The sequence below is a fragment of the Erythrolamprus reginae genome, chromosome Z, assembly GCF_031021105.1.
Source record: "Erythrolamprus reginae isolate rEryReg1 chromosome Z, rEryReg1.hap1, whole genome shotgun sequence".
Taxonomy (NCBI): Eukaryota; Metazoa; Chordata; class Lepidosauria; order Squamata; family Dipsadidae; genus Erythrolamprus; species Erythrolamprus reginae.
Genome location: NC_091963.1, coordinates 98597881 through 98619237, shown reverse-complemented (window position 1 = coordinate 98619237; position 21357 = coordinate 98597881). Strand labels below are relative to the sequence as shown.

At 41.8% G+C, this 21357-nt stretch overlaps 1 protein-coding gene across 2 annotated transcripts in view; it reads left to right on the top strand.

The window, feature by feature from the left end:
- Positions 1-20822, top strand: part of CSGALNACT1 (chondroitin sulfate N-acetylgalactosaminyltransferase 1) — a 28325-nt gene extending 7503 nt beyond the window's left edge. Inside the window, exons 3-10 of one of the 2 annotated variants that reach the window (XM_070728019.1) lie at positions 2613-2668; positions 5326-6226; positions 7693-7909; positions 11443-11544; positions 14594-14772; positions 16152-16246; positions 17797-17878; positions 19654-20822. In XM_070728019.1, coding sequence (XP_070584120.1) covers positions 5593-6226; positions 7693-7909; positions 11443-11544; positions 14594-14772; positions 16152-16246; positions 17797-17878; positions 19654-19928 — 1584 coding nt within the window. In that variant the 5' untranslated portion in view covers positions 2613-2668; positions 5326-5592 and the 3' untranslated portion in view covers positions 19929-20822. The remainder of the gene's footprint in view (positions 1-2612; positions 2669-5325; positions 6227-7692; positions 7910-11442; positions 11545-14593; positions 14773-16151; positions 16247-17796; positions 17879-19653) is intronic. The other variant, XM_070728021.1, reaches the window with a different exon arrangement.
- Positions 20823-21357: the final 535 nt, after the last annotated feature.

Genomic DNA, 21357 nt, shown 5'->3' with positions numbered 1-21357 from the left:
CGGGGGGCGCTGTCTCTCGCCGCCTTCGAGCCGAGTCCGTGAGCGAACTCGCTCACGGACTCGGCTCGAAAGCGGCGAGAGAGAGCGTTGACAGGCCCGTTCCTGGCGCTCTCTCTCGCCGCCTTCGAGCCGAGTCCGTGAGCGAACTCGCTCACGGACTCGGCTCGAAAGCGGCGAGAGAGAGCGTTGACAGGCCCGTTCCTGGCGCTCTCTCTCGCCGCCTTCGAGCCGAGTCCGGGAGCGAACTCGCTCACGGACTCGGCTCGAAAGCGGCGAGAGAGAGCGTTGACAGGCCCGTTCCTGGCGCTCTCTCTCGCCGCCTTCGAGCCGAGTCCGGGAGCGAACTCGCTCACGGACTCGGCTCGAAAGCGCCGAGAGAGAGCGTTGACAGGCCCGTTCCTGGCGCTCTCTCTCGCCGCCTTCGAGCCGAGTCCGGGAGCGAACTCGCTCACGGACTCGGCTCGAAAGCGGCGAGAGAGAGCGTTGACAGGCCCGTTCCTGGCGCTCTCTCTCGCCGCCTTCGAGCCGAGTCCGGGAGCGAACTCGCTCACGGACTCGGCTCGAAAGCGCCGAGAGAGAGCGTTGACAGGCCCGTTCCTGGCGCTCTCTCTCGCCGCCTTCGAGCCGAGTCCGGGAGCGAACTCGCTCACGGACTCGGCTCGAAAGCGGCGAGAGAGAGCGTGGACAGGCCCGTTCCTGGCGCTCTCTCTCGCCGCCTTCGAGCCGAGTCCGGGAGCGAACTCGCTCACGGACTCGGCTCGAAAGCGGCGAGAGAGAGCGTTGACAGGCCCGTTCCTGGCGCTCTCTCTCGCCGCCTTCGAGCCGAGTCCGGGAGCGAACTCGCTCACGGACTCGGCTCGAAAGCGCCGAGAGAGAGCGTTGACAGGCCCGTTCCTGGCGCTGTCTCTCGCCGCCTTCGAGCCGAGTCCGGGAGCGAACTCGCTCACGGACTCGGCTCAAAAGCGGCGAGAGAGAGCGTGGACAGGCCCGTTCCTGGCGCTGTCTCTCGCCGCCTTCGAGCCGAGTCTGGGAGCGAACTCGCTCACGGACTCGGCTCGAAAGCGCCGAGAGAGAGCGTGGACATCGCCCGTATCTAGAAGAAGTTGCCACCCGAGCGCTCTTGCCCGGCGGGAGGCGAAGCATATGGGTGGGGGGGCTGTCAGGACACCCTCCCACCCCAGCACTTTGCATCCCGCCGGCAAAGAGCAATAAGGCAGCAGCTTCTGCCGGACACGGGCAATGGGCGGGACAGAGAAGCGGGAAGAATCAGGAGGTTCCTTTGGCGGCTGGAGGCTGCCTGGCACCCGCTGCAGCCAAAACAACAAAGCCAGGCAGCCCCCAGCTGCCAAAGGAGCCTCCTGATTCTCCCCGCTTCTCTGTCCCGCCCATTGCCCATGTCCGGCAGAAGCTGCCTCCCGTGCCGATGTTCCCCGCCAAGCCCAGTTCGGCTTCCCTGGCTGCTTGGCCGGAGGGGGGGGCTCGGCCAAAAGTGGCTGGAGACGCAGCGATTTGCCTCCCGCCCCTCGCCCCTGTGCCACCGGCACGTCATCTTCCCTCCCAGACAAAAAGGCCGGCCTTTGGGGATGAAGGGGTGTGTTCAGCTCTGCGTCTCCAGCTCCTTTCGGCCGAGCCCCCCCCCCCCCCCCCGGCCAAGCAGCCAGGGAATCCGAGCCAGGCTTGGCAGGGAACATCGGCACGGGAGGCAGGAGACGGATCGGGCGACCGGAGCAGCAGCCAGGGAAGCCGAGCCGCGTATGGCGGTGACGGCGGCCGTCTCCTGCCTCCCGCGCCGATGTTCCCCGCCACGCCCGGCTCGGCTTTCCTGGCTGCTTGGCCGGGAGCTGGATGCTGGTGGTGGCGGAGGAAGGCGAATGCGGCTTGGAAGCTGGGAGGGGGGCAGAATATGGGAGGAGAGAGGCTTGCAATAGAGGGTGGAGGAAGCGGCCATGGGAGGGCGAGCTGCCTCAGGGAGGAGGATCGGGCGGGACCAGGTGGGGGCTGGAATTTCTCCGCCAGGGCGAAGGGCGGGCGAGCGGGTGCTGGGGAGGGCTTCTCGCCCTCCCGACAGCAAGAGGGGGGAGCGAACGGCGTGGGCAGGCGAAGGGCGGGCGAGCGGCAGCGAGGAGTTTGCGTGGGCGGTGGGGAAACTCCTCGCTGACGCCAGCAAGAGGGGGAAGACCCAGGGAAGCCGCTGCCATCTACGCATGCGTGCCCGGCACGCATGCGTAGATGGTATTTTTGACTTCCGGGTTGAAAAATAGCGAAGTACCCTGTTCGCAATGGTTGGGGACGCAATAAACGGGGGATCACTGTATACCTTTTTGGTGAATGGAATTTAAACATTCAAGAAGATACTGATAACAAAAATATTTTCAATTTTTAACCACTGTGTACATTTGCACTAAGGAGTGTTTTACTAAGCATGCATAGCTGTTTTCAGTATTATTAAGTATATAATCCATGACTTACATAATGTTGGAATTGGCTTATTATACCACTTCCAGTTTCTATAATTATGTACATGCTTTCTGCATTTCAATTGCTTATAATATGATTGATTTTATAGTTATGAGAGAAACATGTTTAGATAACTATGTTATCTTATTTTGCAGAATAAAACAAGTTTTCTTCATTTTATTGTTTGCTTGATGTAAGGGGAAAAATCTGGGTAAGCATATAACTAAAATATATAAGAGTAATGGGCTAAAATATATGTTGAGGTTTTATATAAAATAAAACACAATTTGTCTAGGTTTCACAGGGAATGGTTAAGGTATATATGCTTGATTCTAACAAAAATGCAACTGTATTTGTTGACTTGGTTAAATCATATGTTTCTTAACTATGACAAACTGATTCAACTTAACATGATGGATAGAACAAATTATCACAAGAATCTAGTGCATGGGGAAATCTTGGGGCAGTAATTACTTCACACGATTTTTTGTGGGGAAAAGTAAAAGGCAGGGGGTGCTATCTATACTACCTAAAGCTCCTGAATGAAAAGGTGGGATAAAACAAATCTAACAATGATTAAAAATCTGAAATATTGAAAAATAAATGAGTGTTGTGTGTTCATGCACGGGGGGATGGAGCCTATTGAATTATGAGTGTGGGCACACGCGCACATGAAACCCCCCCCTGCACTCCCCCAGCTTTTGGCACGTGACGGCAAAAAGATTAGTCATCACTGGCCTAGATCAAAGAAAAGTTGCCAAAAATCCTGTGGGGCTGCTGTAAAGATTATTATAATCTAACATAGTTTGTTTTGATGGATAAAGTTGCTTATAATTGCTTGGATTGGAATGCAGGTGTTATCTAGCCTCTTGCACAGATTTGTTGCAGGGGTGGGGGGAATCCACACAATTCCAGCAGGCGAAAAGGGGCACATGAATCTTTCCAGAAATGAGTGAATTCAATCCATGCAGCGATGCCCATATTCTCCTGTGCAAATTCTGCCTCTAGCTGCAAGAAAACCCATGTTTAAAGTTTCCCTGCCCCCTTTTAAGAAAACCCACGTTTAAAGTTCCCCTACCCCCCTTTTAAAGGCAAGACCTTGCCTCATCTGCAAAGATGAGAGCGCTTTCCCAATTAGCCCAGCATAACGCTCGGGCGTCCCTCAAGCCACTTCTTCTGACACCAGGATGAATGAGAAAGCCTAACTTTAAGCTTCACCTACCTATTGAATAGGAAGAGCCACACTCAAAGGGCCAAAGCTTCGGTTTGCCAACCCTACCTTAGGGTAACCTAGCATAGGGCAAGTGGTTGGGTCCATGTATTTGTGAATGCTTCTCAGCAGGAGTGGATGCTTGCATCCTTGTGGAAGGAGGTAGTTATTTTCCCCTTCCTTAAGAGGCCATCACTAGACACAATGAATCCGGACAATTTTGATCTAGTTTCAACCGTATCTTTTTAAGAAAGGTTGTTGATGTATAAATGCCTTATAGCTGCAGAGGGCCCTCAAAAAAACAAATTATCTGAATCATTTTCAGTCAAGATTTACACCTTTTTGTAGCACTGAGACATTGATTCCCCCTGTTGAATGAATTTTAGCAGACTCAGGATGAGGCTGTGCATTGGCTCTCCTGGATTTTTTCCATGGTTTTCTTTAAATATATATATATATATATATATATATATATGTGAATGATGAGGCAGCAGCCATCTCGATCACCGGAACATAAAAACTTTAATAAAACAACTTAGCTTTCGTTAGCGTGCTGCTAACTTCGTCAGAGTTTTAAAATGCCGTGGGAGACAAACACATTTATAAAGCATTACTCAGTCTGCTCATAGCCCGCGTCACTGGGCCACACCCTTCCCTCCCCTCTGCAGCAAGCCTAATTGTAGGCTTAATCATGCTGGTTAAAGGGGGAACTACCGCTTTTACTCGTGTCTGTTGCTTATTTCCCTCCCCAAGGGACTGAGTAATGCTTTATAAATGTGTTTGTCTCCCACGGCATTTTAAAACTCTGACGAAGTTAGCAGCACGCTAACGAAAGCTAAGTTGTTTTATTAAAGTTTTTATGTTCCGGTGATCGAGATGGCTGCTGCCTCATCATTCACACATATACCTGGAACTCGCATTTTTAGGACTATTCTATTCTTTATATATATAAAGAAAACCATGGAAATATATATGTGTGTGTGAGTGACTTGTTTTTGCTGAATTTGAAAATTAAGGGAGACTAGGATAGATCTATTCGGCCTTATTTTGGCCTCATCAGCTAGCCATACCCTCACTGGGACTTGAACTTGCAACCTTTGCCTTGTAAGGCAAAGAATTAACCTCTAGGCTACCGTATCCAATCCCTTCAGCTCTGTACCTGGGAAGGGTTACATGTTTTTTGTGTCGAATCAACCTGGTATATTGAAAGAACATCACAGCTCCTTTTTTGCCTCTCCGCCCAATATACAAATATATATTTTTGTGTCAAATTAATTTTCAAATTCAGCAAAAAACCATGTGATATAAATATATATATACACACATACATACACACATATATTAATAGCAAAATCACCCATGGAACCACAGGTGCGCCCGTGTTTCGACATGCGTGGAAATTAAAAAAACCTCACCAAAACACGGGCGCACCTGCAGCTCCATGCGTGATTTTGCTACCTACACAGGTGCAGAAGCAAAATCGCGCTGGCCCTGCAATCACTTAAGAGCCGCGGCGGAGAGCGCAATTTAGTGTTCTAGCTAGTAGCCCACCGCTGGTTGTAGCCAAATAGATGTGAATCAATCACACCATTCAATGACTGCTTCTTTTTAAAATGAATTACGGGAATTAATACAATATATCTTTGCTTGGCTTCCAGATCATTCTCTCCCTCTGCTGTGGGCAACTATCAATTTTTATCGAGGATCAACAGATATGCTTCAAATGCCAATGTTGGTCAGGTTTTAGTACTGCTAAATGACCTTGCAACATTGTCCAGTTGTCACATATTGGACGCATGTTATATCGAAGTTAAGCCATCAAAAACTGTTGTATCCATGTGTATAACTTCTGAACTGAGTTCTAAAAAGCTGGTAGAAAATTTCAGTTTGTTACAGGAATGTGGGTATCACCAGCTGCTTAGCAGATGATGGTTCGTCGTGGGATAATAGCATGGCTGTCTCGGATAGTAGTTGTACCTGTGTTCCTCTGCTGTGCAGCATCTGTGTTCTACATGTTGACCTGCATTCCAAGAGGTAACCGTCAGCTATCTGCATTCCTCAGAGATAACAGCCCAACAGGGAAAGATGAATATCGGTCAATCCTACAAAAAGGAGAAGAACATTATTGGGACCATATCAATAGCCTGAAAAAACAAATTGCTGAGCTGAAAGATAAGCTTCAGGAAAGGAGTGAGCCACTGAAGAACATGCAAACTCAAGACACTGACAAACTGGAGGTCAGACTAGACCTAGGAAACTCTGAGAAGTCCCAGAAATCACTGCTGCAGTTCCTCCATTCCCAGATTGTCAAAGCAGAGATACATACTGGCAGCAAGCTACCAACTGAATATGCTGTACTGCCGTTTGAGAGCTTCACCCAACAAAAGCTTTATCAGCTGGAGATGGGACTTTCACGTCATCCTGAGGAGAAGCCTATGCGCAAGGACAAGAGGGATGAATTGGCAGAAGCTGTTGAGTCAGGGCTGGAGATTTTAAATAGGCCAAAGAGTAACAGCAGCATAAATTATCGAGTATACTCCATCTCTGATTTCATAGAAGGTGTGTTTTCTGGGACCTCGCTTCAGAATGAATGAAGAAATTATGGGTGGGGATATCTTAAAGGAAGATAAGGTTGCTGCATGTATTTCTGTTCTCAAAAGACTCTTTATAATTTTTTTGCTAGAATTATATTTTCTAATTTATTTTATTAAAAAAAGAGGATTTGTATGCCAACCCTCTCCGAGGACTCTGGGCGGCTCACAGCACATATATTAAAAAAAACAGTAATATAATCCAATTAGTACTACAATATTAAAAACAATTAGAAAGAGACGATTAACCTAAAAAATTAACTTATTAACCAAACATTCAGCAATCATACTTAAGGCATTCAGTGGTCAGGGGAAGATCTAAGAGTCCCAAGCCTGGCGGCAAAGATGAGTTTTTAAACTCTTTCGGAAGGCAAGGAGGGAGGGGGCAGTGCGAATCTCTGGGGGGAGTTGATTCCAGAGGGCGGGGGCTCCCACAGAGAAGGCTCTTCCCCTAGGTCCCGCCAACCGACATTGTTTGGTCGACGGGACCCTAAGGAGGCCAAGTCTGTGGGACCTCACCGGTCGCTGGGATTCGTGCGACAGAAGGCGGTCTCGGAGATAATGAGAGCTGGGATGACGCAGTAGGTAGAGTGCTGTACTGCCGGCCACTGAAGCTGACTGTAGATCTGCAGGTCAGCAGTTCAAATCTCATCACCGGCTCAAGGTTGACTCAGCCTTCCATCCTTCCGAGGTGGGTCAAATGAGGACCCGGATTGTGGGGGCAATAGGCTGGCTTTGTTAAAAAGTGCTATTGCTAACATTGTTTTAAGCCGCCCTGAGTCTAAGGAGAAGGTCGGCATAAAAATCGAATAAAATAAATAAATAAATAATAAACCACTGAGAGCAGTGGATAATGTGTAATAATAGGTCCCACAGAGTTGGTCTTCTCCGGGTCCCGTCGACTAAACAATGTCGTCTGGTGGGACCCAGGGGAAAAGCCTTTGTGGCGGCCCCAATCCTCTGGAACCAGCTCCCCCCGGAGATCAGAATTGCCCCCACCCTCCTTGCCTTTCATAAGCTCCTCAAAACCCACCTCTGTCATCAGGCTTGGGGGAACTGAACTATCCTTTTCCCCCTAGACCTATACAATTTATGCATCGTATGTTTGTGTGTATGTTTGGTTTTAATAAGGGTTTTTTAATTATTTTAAACATTAGATTTGTTACATGCTGTTTATTACTGTTGTTAGCCGCCCCAAGTCTACGGAGAGGGACGGCATACAAATCTAATAAATAAATACATAATTTCCAAATATCTAGAATTTTTTTAATCTTTCTAAGGAATTCACAGGACAATAGATTATAAAATTAAAAATGCCTACTGTTAAAATTACAGAAATAAAATCTGTAAAAAAAATAAAAGGATAATTACATATGTAAATATTTTTACCTCTTTAGAAATTCTAGCTAATGATTGCCTTCTCTGTTTTAATAGGCATTCGCCGGACTGAAAGAGATAAGGGCACACTATATGAATTGATATTCAAAGGAGACAAAAAATATGAATTCAAACGCATTGTTCTGTTCAGACCATTTGGCCCTATCATGAATGTTGCAAATGAAAATCTCAATATGGCCCACACTCTTATTAATGTCATCGTGCCACTGGCAAAAAGGGTCAACAAGTTTCAGCAATTTATGCACAATTTCAGGTTGGTATCATTACTGCTGCACACTCTTATGGCAGATTCCATCTCTGTACAATCCATCACCTTTTTAATTACCATCCTTTCTTCCAGTATTTTTTCACTTTTCCCATGCTGGGCATATATAATCCTTGCTGCTGTCAGAATATGAATAATCAAATACTGGACTTCTTTTTTATACTTCTTGTTAAAAACACCCAATAAAAATAATTCTGGGTTTTTTTCTCACCTTCTTCTTTTGTGATTTCTCCCTACCATGTTCCAATATTTTTTAACCTCTGGACAGGTCCACCTTTGATATTAAAATGTTCCGTTTAACTTTTTGCACTTCCAACACTTGGGAGTTAGATTCGGGAACATTTTTTATAGTCTTTCTGGTGCTAAATGCCATTGGTAGAACATCTTGCATAGGTTCTCCTTGAATGCATTAGATCGAGTAATTTGCCAATTAACAGACCAAAGTCTTTCCCATTTGTCTAGTTCTATTGAGTCTTGGTCTTATATATTTGTCTATTTGTCTTTGTCTTATATATCGGACGTACAGTACAGTATATTTAGTGAAACTCGGCAGTGTTTAATTGGAAATAAGAAATAAATTAACCTTCAAGGAAAGACCCTGTGCATTCCAAAGTGCTGTTAGTCAGTTCTTTGACTGATTCCTGTAATGTGATTTGTTTGGTTTGGCTTAATGTGTTATGTGACCTCAGCTCTTGTAATGGCTCAGTACAATGTGCCAACCCAGTGACTGGTGCCTTGTTGAACCAATTATATCTAAACACACCACAGCTTAATACAGCATGGTATGAAAATAGAACAGATATATCTAATTAAGGTTTTGGAAATATAAGGAAGAAGTAGGTTTTATTTCTTTGACTTCTATGTTGCCCAATCCCGAAGGACTCAGGGCAGCTTACAACAATAATAAAAATACAATATAAATAGATACAATGGGATAAAAAAAGAAGTCGAACATTATCTAAATCTAAAACATTATCTAAAACTATTTGGACCGGGAGTCATTGCTCACAGTCACTCATGCCCTCATCACCTCGAGGCTTGACTATTGTAACACTCTACATGGGGCTACCTTTGAAAAGTGTTCAGAAACTTCAGATCGTGCAGAATGCAGCTGCGAGAGCAATCATGGGCTTTCCTAAATATGCCCATGTAACACCAACACTCCGCAGTCTGCATTGGTTGCCGATCAGTTTCCGGTCACAATTCAAAGTGTTGGTTATGACCTATAAAGCCCTTCATGGCATCGGACCAGAATACATCCAGGTCCGCCTTCTGCCGCACTAATCCCAGCGACTGGTTAGGTCCCACAGAGTTGGCTTTCTCCGGGTCCTGTCGACGAAACAATGTCGTCTGGCGGGACCTAGGAGAAAAGCCTTCTCTGTGGCGGCGCCGACCCTCTGGAACCAGCTCCCCCCAGAGATCAGAATTGTCCCCACCCTCCTTGCCTTTCGTACGCTCCTCAAAACCCACCTCTGTCATCAGGCATGGGGGAACTGAACTACCCTTTTCCCCCTAGGCCTATACAATTTATGCATGGTATGTTTGTGTGTATGTTTGGTTTTAATAAGGGTTTTTTAATTATTTTAAACATTAGATTTGTTACATGCTGTTTATTACTGTTGTTAGCCGCCCAGAGTCTAAGGAGAGGGGCGGCATACAAATCTAATAAATAAATAAATAAATAAATAAATAAAACCCCATAAAAAGTTACTTTAAAAGGGCAGTCACAATCATACACAAGCACACCATTCATAGAGTTGGCCATCAAAGATGTAAATTTACGGCCCCCAGGCCTGCCGGCAGGGTGGGAGCAGTATGGACATTGGGCAGAAGTTGGTTCCATAGAGCCAGGGCAGCTACAGAGAAGGCCCTTCCCTCTGGTCCCGCCAACCTGCATTGCTTAGTCGACAGGACCTGGAGGAAGCCAACTCTGTGAGCTCTTATTGGTCTCTGGGAGGTATTTGGCAAGAGACCATCCTGTAGATAGTCTGGCCCTGAGCCATATAGGGCTTTATAGGTAATAACCAACACCCCTCAACATTTGGCTGCCATTATACTGGCTTTCTCCATTTTCAGTAACAGACTTCAAGAATCTGTTTAACAATTTGCATTAAGACTGCGTGCGTGCAATGGCAGATTTGTAAGAGAAATCATAAATATCAGAGTAAATCACTTATCTGTGAGTTCAAATGCTGAAAATAGCGTTTTGCAGCTGTGCAGAGCTATGCAGTCAGATTCACTGTGAGATTTTAAAAGCCCTTTTAATATTTCATGAAATGTTTAAACAAATAGATGCTTTGTTTTCAAAGACTGAAAAAATCTGACCAAGAAATATTTTATTAAAAATGAAAGTTAAAACATTCAAAAAGTGGACCACTTTTTATAGGGAGCTAATTTGGTGCAGTGGTTAAGGTAACAGGTTGGAAAACGGGAGACTCTAAATTCTGTCCTTCCTTCAGCACAAAGCCAGCTAGCTAGGCGAACTTGGGTAGTCACTGTCTGTCAGCCCTCGGAAGCCAGCAGTAGCAAACCATTTCTGAAATATTGTCAAGAAACTGCAGGGCTTTGTTCAGGCACTTGTCAGGATTTAACATAGATTCAAAGGCACACACACACACAAATATGTAAGTTTGAAATCACCAATATTGATGTTGGAATATTTTGGTGAGAACCTAAGTGCCAGAGCCCACTGCAACAGCATTGCCAAAAAAGCACTAAGAGTCACAAACTTAGTTCTACACAGCTTGTTCTCTAGAGGCACTGATCTACTAACCAGAGCATACAAAACATTTGTCAGACCAATTCTTGAATACAGCTCACCTGTATGGAATCCTCATTGCATAACAGACATTAATACAATTGAAGGAGTCCAGAAATACTTCACAAGAAGAGTCCTCCACTTCTCCTCACGCAACAAATTACCTTATTCCTCCAGACTTCAATTACTATGTTTAGAAAATTTATAGCTACGCCGCCTCCGAACTGATTTAACTGTTGTTCATAAAATCATACATCACAATGTACTCCCTAAATGTAAATCGCTCCAAACTAGACTACAGAAAATACAATTTCAGCAATAGAGTGGTCAACGCCTGGAATTCACTACCGGACTCTGTTGTTTCTTCCCCCAATCCCAAAATCTTCAACCTTACATTGTCTACAATAGACCTCTCCCCTTTTCTAAGAGGTCTGTAAGGGGCGTGCATACTTGCACCTTTGTGCCTACCGTTCCTGTCCTAATGTGTTTTTATCTTTTCTCTCTCTACTTTATCCTTATATTATGTTAAACATACTACAATACAATACTGTACTATATTCGTATGACAAATAAATAAAAAACAGGTGATCCAGGTTGCTAGTAAATCATTTTGGAACCTCAAAATGCTTTACATTCCTGCCTTGTGGGTACAGATAAAGATAAGTCAACGCCTGAAGGTAAGCTGCAGTGTGAATATATACGGAGTTACAAATTAAAGATGTAAGAAAATATGCTTATTATCTCCACTTGATATCTATTTTAGGGAGGTGGCTATGCAGCAAGATGGAAGAATTCACCTCACTGTAGTGTACTTTGGAAGTGAACAAATGAACAAAGTCAAAGGAATCCTAGAAAACATATCCAAGTGAGTAAAACATCTGACTTAATATCAATATTTAGTTAGTAATCAAAAGAAATTGAAAAGGTTTCCTGATTCCACTTTTCTCATTAATGGTTAATTTTTTTTAAAGTGACAAGTCTCAGGATAATCTGGAAGTCTTATTGTTGTTTGGCTGAAATCTAATCACATCTGGACAGAAAAGAACTACTGAGCAATCTGTGTAGGATTGGAAGCATCCTTAAAAAATACTGGAAATGCTATAAGTAAAATTCTTCTTGACAAATAATCATCGTTCAGTTAATTTCTCCTGCACTGACAAGAATAAATTTTAATTAGCTTTTTTTCCCTCCTCTAACATTAGTTAGAATCTGGGAAGATTCACATCCTTTCATTTATTTTCAGCAAAATGCATTGTCCAGTTATTTTTTTTAATTTATGTCTTTTTTCCTTTGTTTTGAAAAACTCCAGCGATGGAACACCCAAAAGGAGGCAAGCTGTCCTATTGATTTCTCTGTGTATCGTAGAGGTTCCATTATACTGCAGATTATGTAACAGATTTTTAATAAATTCTTAAGCCCAACTACCTCCTCCAATAATAATGGAATGAATTCACACTAAAACCTTGTTAGATTAGATCAGTGGTGGCGAACCTTTTTTTCCTTGGTGCCGAAAGAGTATGTGGGTGTGCTATCATACATCTGTGAGTGCCCACACCCATAATTCAGCAAAAACAGCTCCCCACCCCCCAAGAGGCCCTCTGGAGGTCATAAATGGCCTGTTTCTCAAAATCTGGTGGCCCAGTATATGGGGGTTATTGAGGCTCACAGCTGGCAACTGACTGCGGGTTGCTCACAAATCCAGTTGAGAGAAAAAAACCTCAGACAAGAAACTTGACAACAACTTTTTCTCTTTGGTGAAACAACCTAGATTCAATCCAGGATGACCCTTTTATTGAAAGCAAACAAAGAAAGAAAGGCAGGCTTCTGTGATGCTACATTTCACATGGGTCAATTACACCAATTCAAACTCATAACGTATTAAGCGTACAAAATATAACCAATAAAATTCACACAACTTGTGCTACATTTCAAAGTACTGATTCATGAGAAAAAGAAAGCAAGAGCGAGAGAAGGGCCCCATCAGCCCACCTCATGATATATAATGTTGCACTTTTCTTAGGCTAGCAGCAAAGAAGGCAAGATAAAAGTGCTGGGAAGGAGAATGTTGCTAGAGAAACTGGGTCATCATACGTGTCATGCTCAAGGTCCATGCTTTTTGCACGCACTCTCCAAGACGCTAGTTCCCGCATTCCCACACCAGTATGCTCGTGTTTCGCCCTCCCCAGGCTCCAAAGGCTTCCCTGAATCCAGGGAAGGGTAAAAACACCCTCCCCCATCCTCCTGGAGGACCTCCGGAAGCCAAAAACGCCCTCCCAGAGCCTCTGTGCAAGCCAAAAATCAGCTGGCTGGCACACACATACACGCTGGAGCTGAGCTAGTGCAACGGCTCGTGTGCCAGCAGATATGGCTCTGTGTGCCACCTATGGCACCTGTGCCATAGGTTTGCCATCACTGGATTAGCTATATTGCAAACAACAGGAATAAACAACCTCTACAGATTTCACTTGATTGCTCCAAGAAGTTTGGCTCCAATCCCATATTTCAACAGCCAGTTGATTTGCACCATATTTTCCTTCAACTGAATATTACAGGGGCATTTCAGGAGGAAATTTTGACAAATAACAGTGTTTGTTGCTTACTATAAATTAAAATGTGTGGCATTAAAAACCAACTAATATGGTAAATAATTTTTATTAATTGTATTAATAATAATAATAATTTATTAGATTTGCATGCCACCCCTCTCCGAACCAATTTATATAGCTGCATGTCTCACAAGTAAGTGACTCTGGGCAGCATACGATAGAGTAAATTATGATCAAGCCATTAAATGGAGGATTTACTTTCCTGCATATAAAAGTCGGTCATAATAAATGTATTGATAACTAATTTATTCATTATTTATTTGTTTGTTTTGTCAAGTACATATTGGAGGTATGTAAAGATATAATATTTATATATATGATACTAGTAAAAAGAAAAAAAACAGTAGATATAATAGTATTCATATACATGATACTAGTTAAAAAAATATAAAGAAATATTAGGACAGGGGACAGAAGGCATGCTTGTGCACTCACGCACGCCCCTTACTGACCTGTTAGGAATCGGGAGAGGTCAACAGTGGATAGTCTAAGGGTAATGTTTTGGGGGTTAGGAGATGATACTACAGAGTCTGGTAATGAGTTTCATGCATCAACTACTCAGTTACTAAAGTCGTATTTCCTGCAGTCGAGTTTGGAGCGGTTTACATTAAATTTGTATCTGTTGTGTGCTCGTGTGTTTTGTGGTTTAGTTTAATTGGATTTTAATGCCACCCCTCTCCAAAGACTCGGGGCAACTCACAACATATATAGAGAACATAATAATTCAATTGATCCAATTAATAATTTTAAAATCTTAAAAAATCCTAAAGCATTTTAAAACATGCATTGTCATTCACTCAATAAATCACATTAAAAACACTTGTTGGTCAGGGGGAGAGATCTAATGTCCATAGGCCTGGTGACAAAGATGAGTTTTTAAACTCTTGGAAGGCAAGGAAGGTGGGGGCAGTGCGAATCTCCGGGGGAAGTTGATTCCAGAGCGCCGGGGCCCCCACAGAGAAGGCTCTTCCCCTAGGTCCCGCCAACCGGCATTGTCTGGTTGACAGGACCCTGAGGAGACCAACTCTGTGGGATCTCACCAGATGCTGGGATTCGTGCGGCAGAAGCGCTCTCAGAGATAATCTGGTCTTATGCCATGTAGGGCTTTATAGATCATAACCAACACTTTGAATTGTGTCCGGAAACCGATTGGCAGCCAATGCAACCAATGGGCATGAAGTAGTCATTGACAGGAAGGATGTTGTAGCATATGATTTTATAAGACTCTGGTTTTTTTAGAATAAAATTTTTTGTAGAAATAATAACTATGGTGAAAGGCAGATAAAACTTAAATATTTTTCCTTACAGATCAGCTAATTTTAGAAATTACACATTTATTCAGCTGGACGAAGTGTTCTCCAGGGGAAAAGGTCTGGACGTGGGGGCAAGATTTTGGAAAGGAACCAATGTTGTACTTTTTTTCTGTGATGTGGATATATATTTCACAACGGAATTCCTGAACACGTGTAGATTAAACACACAACCAGGTACAGTCATTCATGATATGATGGACAGAATTCAGTTTGCATCATAAGCAATTTGTTGTTCTTTTTAACATTGAAGCTACTTCATACATATATTTCTTCAGAAGTCTGCCAGCTCCCTCTAGTAAAACTGTAAGTATAATCTGAAAGCTCAGCTAATTTCTCCTGTATACATTTCAAAAATTAGACAATGTATATAGCCATCATCTGTCATGATAATGGAAAGTATTCTTCCCTATAAATATAATTGTTAGAGCCGGAAGTCGGCTGACTGGAAGGAAAAAAGTCAGGAGGCGGCTTTGCATAAAAATAGCTGTTTATTCAAAGTCTCAGCTCAAACAGTTAACAATGGAAATGGGGCTGACATCTTCCTTATTTATAGGGAGGCTGCCTGAGAGAAGAACCAATCACATAGCAGCCGGCGCAGTTGTAAGCTGGGATTTAACAATAATCATTGTAATAATAAGGGAGGGTGGAAGTCATTTTGAGTGATTCAGTCACTGAAACAGATAAAGAAAAGTATGGACCTGTTGATCCAGGTAAATGGGCAGAGACATCTGAAATCCATGAACATCAAATTTTGAGATACAATTTGGAAATTTCCCCTCTCAGGTGATTTTCATTTTTTTTAATGCAAACAGCTGAGTCCAGAAAGGAAGACAGACAGAAAAAGAAAGAAGGAAAGAAAGAAAGAAAGAAAGATGGTAGGGGGGGAAGGATGACAGAAAAAAATGATAGGAAGGAAGACAAAAAGAAAGAGAAGGGGAATGTAGAGAAGAAAGAAAGATTTATGACTACAATTGAGCCTAACATTTTGGTTGCTAAGCAAAAGCATTGTTAAGTGAGTTTACCACGTTTTACAAGTTGGCCACACCCACTCAATCATCTGATTACTAAGCCACACCCACCTGAGGGTGCTGAGTGGTGGTGAGGATGAATTTGTAGCACCAAGGGGGCAGGTGGGCTGAAAAAGTTTAGGAACTACTGGTGTAGAGCCATGTTATAGAAATGAGAAAATGACAACTTCTAGTCTCACCTTACGTATGAAGTCAGCTGGATGGCTTAGGTTAGTCACTTTCTTTCAGCCTTAAGAAGGAGATCATGGCAAGGCATTTCTAAACTGTTACGAAGAAAACTGCAGGGATTTTGCTAGGCTGTTTCTAAGAATCAACAGTGACATAAGGCACACATACAGATGTTTAATCATATTTTCAATTAAAATACATTTTAAAATGTAGCATTTAGATTGTTTCCTACAGAAACATATACTTTCTCGTATTGTGTCTACATGTACTCATTGCTCTGAAATCTACCTTCAACAAAATATTCAAGAGCAGATTTAGCAGAAAATGACCATATTTTTTTCCAACTCTTATTTCTAGGAAAGAAAGTATTCTATCCTGTTCTTTTCAGCCAGTACAACCCAAGTCTGATATATGGACATCATGATTCCATTCCACCCTTAAAACAACAGCTGGTAGGTAATTCTTCTCCTAATGGCATCTTTTTAAAAAGCCCTGGACGGTTAATTAGAAATAATTAATTGGTATGTGTTTTATTGGTCATGCAACTGTTTTATGGGACCATCTTCTGCCGCACGAATCCCAGTGGCCGATTAGGTCCCATAGAGTGGGCCTTCTCCGGTCCCATCAACTAAGCAATGTCGTCTGGCGGGGCCCAGGGGAAGAGCCTCCTCTCTGGCGGCCCTGGCCCTCTGGGAGCAACTCCCCCCGGAGATCAGAACTGCCCCCACCCTCCTTGCCTTTCGTAAATTGTTGAAAACTCAGCTTTGCCGCCAGGCATGGGGAAATTGACACCTCCCTTAACTACTTGGTTTATGTATGGTTTGATTGGGTTGTGTGATTATTTTATTAATAAGAGTTTTTAAATTGTGTTTTTAAATATTAGATTTGTATATTATTTATTATTGTTGTGAGCCGCCCCGAGTTTTCGGAGAGGGGCGGCATACAAATCTAATAAATTATTATTATTATTATTATTATTATTATTATTATTATTATTATTATTATTGATTGATTGATTGATTTTTAAAATACATATTGTTCTATTTTAAAATGACACTGGAATACATTTATACCTTTTATTTCCGTACTTGTATAGTTTAGGTTTAAATCTTTGTTTAAAAATTGAATAGTATGATATACTACTATTATTATTTTGGACTGTAGAAAGGCAGGCTTTTTATTTTTCCCTTCATTTTTTTTAAGGTTTTAATGTTAAGGTTTTAATGATAATAGTTTTAAGAAAATAAAATCTAACAGATTTGCAGTTATTCAGGAACTGTCTTTATTATTTACATCAGTTAGAAATTGAATAATAAAAATAGTTTGTCACTTTGGATAGGGTAGGCCTAGTGAGGAGCTTTATACAGGCATAAATAAACACATAATGTTAGTTTCTATTTGAATAATCTAAATCTTTATACTATTTCTTTTTTACATCACATCTTAGTTTCTGAAAAAGGTATGCAATATGCAAAGATTTCTGAGAGCTGAAGTCTGAGAATGATCAGTTAGATGGCCTTGAGTTTAGCTCCAATGAATATTATTTCAGGTTGTCAAATGCGGCTCACTTCCTTAGACAGAATTTCCACCCAAAGCAATATGGGTGTAATACTCGTAAGGTATAAAATAATTGCCAGTGTAATTTTTAAGAAATTAAAAAAGAAATCACATTCTGGAACATCTGAAGAAAAAATGATCTTTTCTATATTTCTCTAATGGGGCAAGCATGCCAGAAAATACTGACTTTTATTCATTACAATCTAAAATCCCTTTATTATTTCTCCAGTAAGAGAGGAAAAAACTGTCAAAAATAATGAGCAAATGTTGTCTCTAGATAAGACAATTTTCATTTTTATAAATCCTTACTGGCAACTCGAGGTGTGTAACAATTTATGCCTCTAATTGATTAGGAGATGCACTGCAGATTTGCACTAGGCCAGAAATAAGAATTATGTCAAAAGGGATTATTTAATTGAAGCTAAATATATCTTGTTTCTTTCAGGTAATCAAAAAAGAGGCAGGATTTTGGAGAGACTTTGGGTTTGGAATGACTTGCCAATTCCATTCTGATTACATCAATATTGGTAAGACACTCCCACTTTTTTACATATAACTTTTATTGTTTTGTCAATGTATAAAATAGAAACATAGAAACATAGAAGATTGACGGCAGAAAAAGACCACACAGTCCATCTAGTCTGCCCTTATACTATTTCTTGTATTTTATCTTAGGATGGATATATGTTTATCCTAGGCATGCTTAAATTCAGTTACTATGGATTTACCGACCACGTCTGCTGGAAGTTTGTTCCAAGCGTCTATTACTCTTTCGGTAAAATAATATTTTCTCACATTACTTCTAATCTTTCCCCCAACTAACCTCAGATTGTGCCCCCTTGTTCTTGTGTTCACTTTCCTATTGAAAACACGTCTCTCCTGAACCTTATTTAACCCTTTAACGTATTTAAATGTTTCTATCATGTCCCCCGTACAAAGAATAAAAATAAAAATAGGTAATTAAGACAAAAGAAAGAGGAAAAGAAAATATGGGGTAAAGGTAAGAAAGAAAAAGATGTTGATCTCTGGCTCTTTAACAAGTACAAGATACATGACATCATTTCAGATATTGGTGAGAGATATTGGGGGCTGATAAAGCATGATGGTTGTGTTAATACAGGTAATCTTCACTCCCCAATGGCAATATGGACTTCTAATTCAGTCACTAAGTGGTGCAGTCATTAAGTATGATGTCATGTAACTGTGACTCACAACTTCCTGCTGACTTTTCCATTGCCATTTCCTTTGCTTGTCAAAAGCCAACTGTAGAAGTCATTGTGAACTGCAATCCCTGCAGCCATCAATGCAAGCCAATAGCCAAGCCCTTAAATTGCATCCATGTGACCTTGGGGATACGGTGCTGGTTGCAACTTTGAGAACTGGTCATAACTTTGGTTTTTCAGTGTTATTATAACTTTGAACAGATGTTGAATGAATAAATGCAGTGATACCTCTACTTAAGAACTTAATTTGTTCTGTGACCAGGTTCTTAAGTAGAAAGGTTTGTAAGTAGAAGCAATTTTTCCCATAGGAATCAATGTAAAAGCAAATGATGCATGCAAACCCATTAGGAAAGAAACAAAAGCTCGGAATTTGGGTGGGAGGAGGAGGAGGAAGAAGAAGAAGAGGAGGAGGACAGTCGCTGCCGAAGGAAGAGGGTGAAGTGAGGGGAATCAAAAAAATCCAAAACTTTAAGGCTTAAAAAAAAAAGAGGACTCTGAGGCAGCGAGGAGTACGCACCTCCCATACACTGCGCCAGAGAGAGAAACCCAGGGGGAATGGCAGGAAACTGGCCGGGCCTTCACGCTGCTCTCAAATTTCCTGGGAAATTTTTATGGGCTCAGGTTCTTAAGTAGAAAATGGTTCTTAAGAAGAGGCAAAAACATCTTGAACACCTGGTTCTTATCTAGAAAGGCTCTTAAGTAGAGGCGTTCTTAAGTAGAGGTACCACTGTAGTTGGAAAGCAAATACTGCCTATTTTTAGATATGAAATCATTGCAATATTTCTGAGACTGCCTTCTGCCGCATGAATCCCAGCGACCGGTCAGGTCCCACAGAATCAGCCTTTTCCAGGTTCTGTCAACTAGACAATGTCATTTGGCGGGACCTACGGGGAGAGCCTTCTCTGTGGGGGGCCCAGCCCTCTAGAATCAGCTCCCCCCAGAGATCCGTACTGTCCCTACCTTCCTCGCATTCCGTAAGAGTTTGAAGATTCATTTACTGGACAAAATAAATAAATGAAATAAATACTTCATCTTTCTGCTTTTATTGTAAATGCTGGCACTCTTTCTTTTCTCATTAGGAGGGTTTGATCTTGACATTAAAGGATGGGGAGGAGAAGATGTACAACTGTACCGTAAATACCTTCACAGCAACCTCATGGTTATTAGGACACCGGTCCGGGGACTTTTCCACCTCTGGCATGAAAAGCATTGCTTAGATGAGCTGTCACCAGAACAATACAAGATGTGCATCCAGTCTAAAGCTATGAATGAAGCTTCTCACGACCAGCTAGGCCTGCTTCTCTTCCAACGGGAGATTGAAGCTCATCGCCGTAAACAAAAGAGCAAACAATAGGAATACATGAAGGCAAAATGGATCTTCCGCAAAGCAGAAATGAAACCTAGAATGGTAGTTCAAGAACATCTTCTCGGGAGAAGGGAAATTCTTGGACTTAAATGGACCTTCATAAACTTTTAGGTTTGTGATAACCGGTACCATACAAATAGTTTTCAACTGATAGGAGAGGCCCATTTTTTGGTTTCTCTTACTTTTTCATCTCCAGCCCTTTGGGTTCCAAATCGTCAGAAAAGATTTGGGATTGTATAGCGAGATGAAGAGAGAAGGATGCGTGCACTTTGCTCAAATGTAACATTTCATCAGTGAAGTAATATTTATTTTTGGCAGGTGCTTCATATTTGGTTTTCCAACTTCAATACAGAGTGTTGCATTTTTAACTCTTGTGATGAATGTGAGTGTATGGAGACTAACACCAAAAAAAGTGTTCAAAATGAGACTGATAATAATAGATTTTATCCATTTTGACTATGTGCTATATATACCTCTGATATATACTCTCTCTGTGTGTGTAGAGATAGAGAAGGAGAGAGAGAGAGAGAGATGTATCAGTGATCTGATCACATTACACAGCTATTTCGGTGAGAAATTGGATAAGTAAATATGAAGGGAATATAATAAATATTTTTTTCTGGCCTAAGCCACTTATGTGATGAACTTAAAGCTGTTCAAACAAAATCAGAAACTCCTACATTGTAGAAACCATATTCTGGAAAAGAAGTTACTAAATCCATTAAGAGTGAAATGAAACGAACATGCAGTGTTAAACCTACAATCAGTTTCTATTTTATGTTAATGATTAAAAAGATGAATTGGTGACATGTAAAATGCTAAATGCCTTAAGTTTAAAATAGATTTATATATGGAATCTAAGATTAAAGCATAATCCAAAAATATTTGTTTAAGCTGTGAATTGATTGCTCTTGAATTCTATAAAGCATTAATTTATTTTAACCGATTTCATTTTATTGAACTATTTACAACTATGTGTACCTCTCATTTAATTGTTGTATTGAAAAGTGTTCTGGTTTCTGGTAGAACTTTAGCTATTAAAAATAACTCTTACTAAATGCAGTATTTCATAAACAAAGAAAATCCATTTTTATTCTCTTCACTTCCATATTCAAAATGCAATTCAAACTAGCACATTCATTTTCTCCCGTTATCTCTCTTAATTACATTCCGCATACATTCCTTCCAGCCTCCTCCGTCTCCCAATATTTATGTACTCACAGCATGATTCAAAAACAGCACGAATGACTGTAAAATAACACAAAATGAACTTGCTCGCTCCGGAGCTGAATGGAAACACATTTCATTTTAGCACTACAACATTGGAACTCCACCCTTCTTCCCCACTGGCCCCCTGACGTACCAAATACATCACTCCAGTACTTAACCCATTCCTCCCCTTAATATCTTTTTCCTA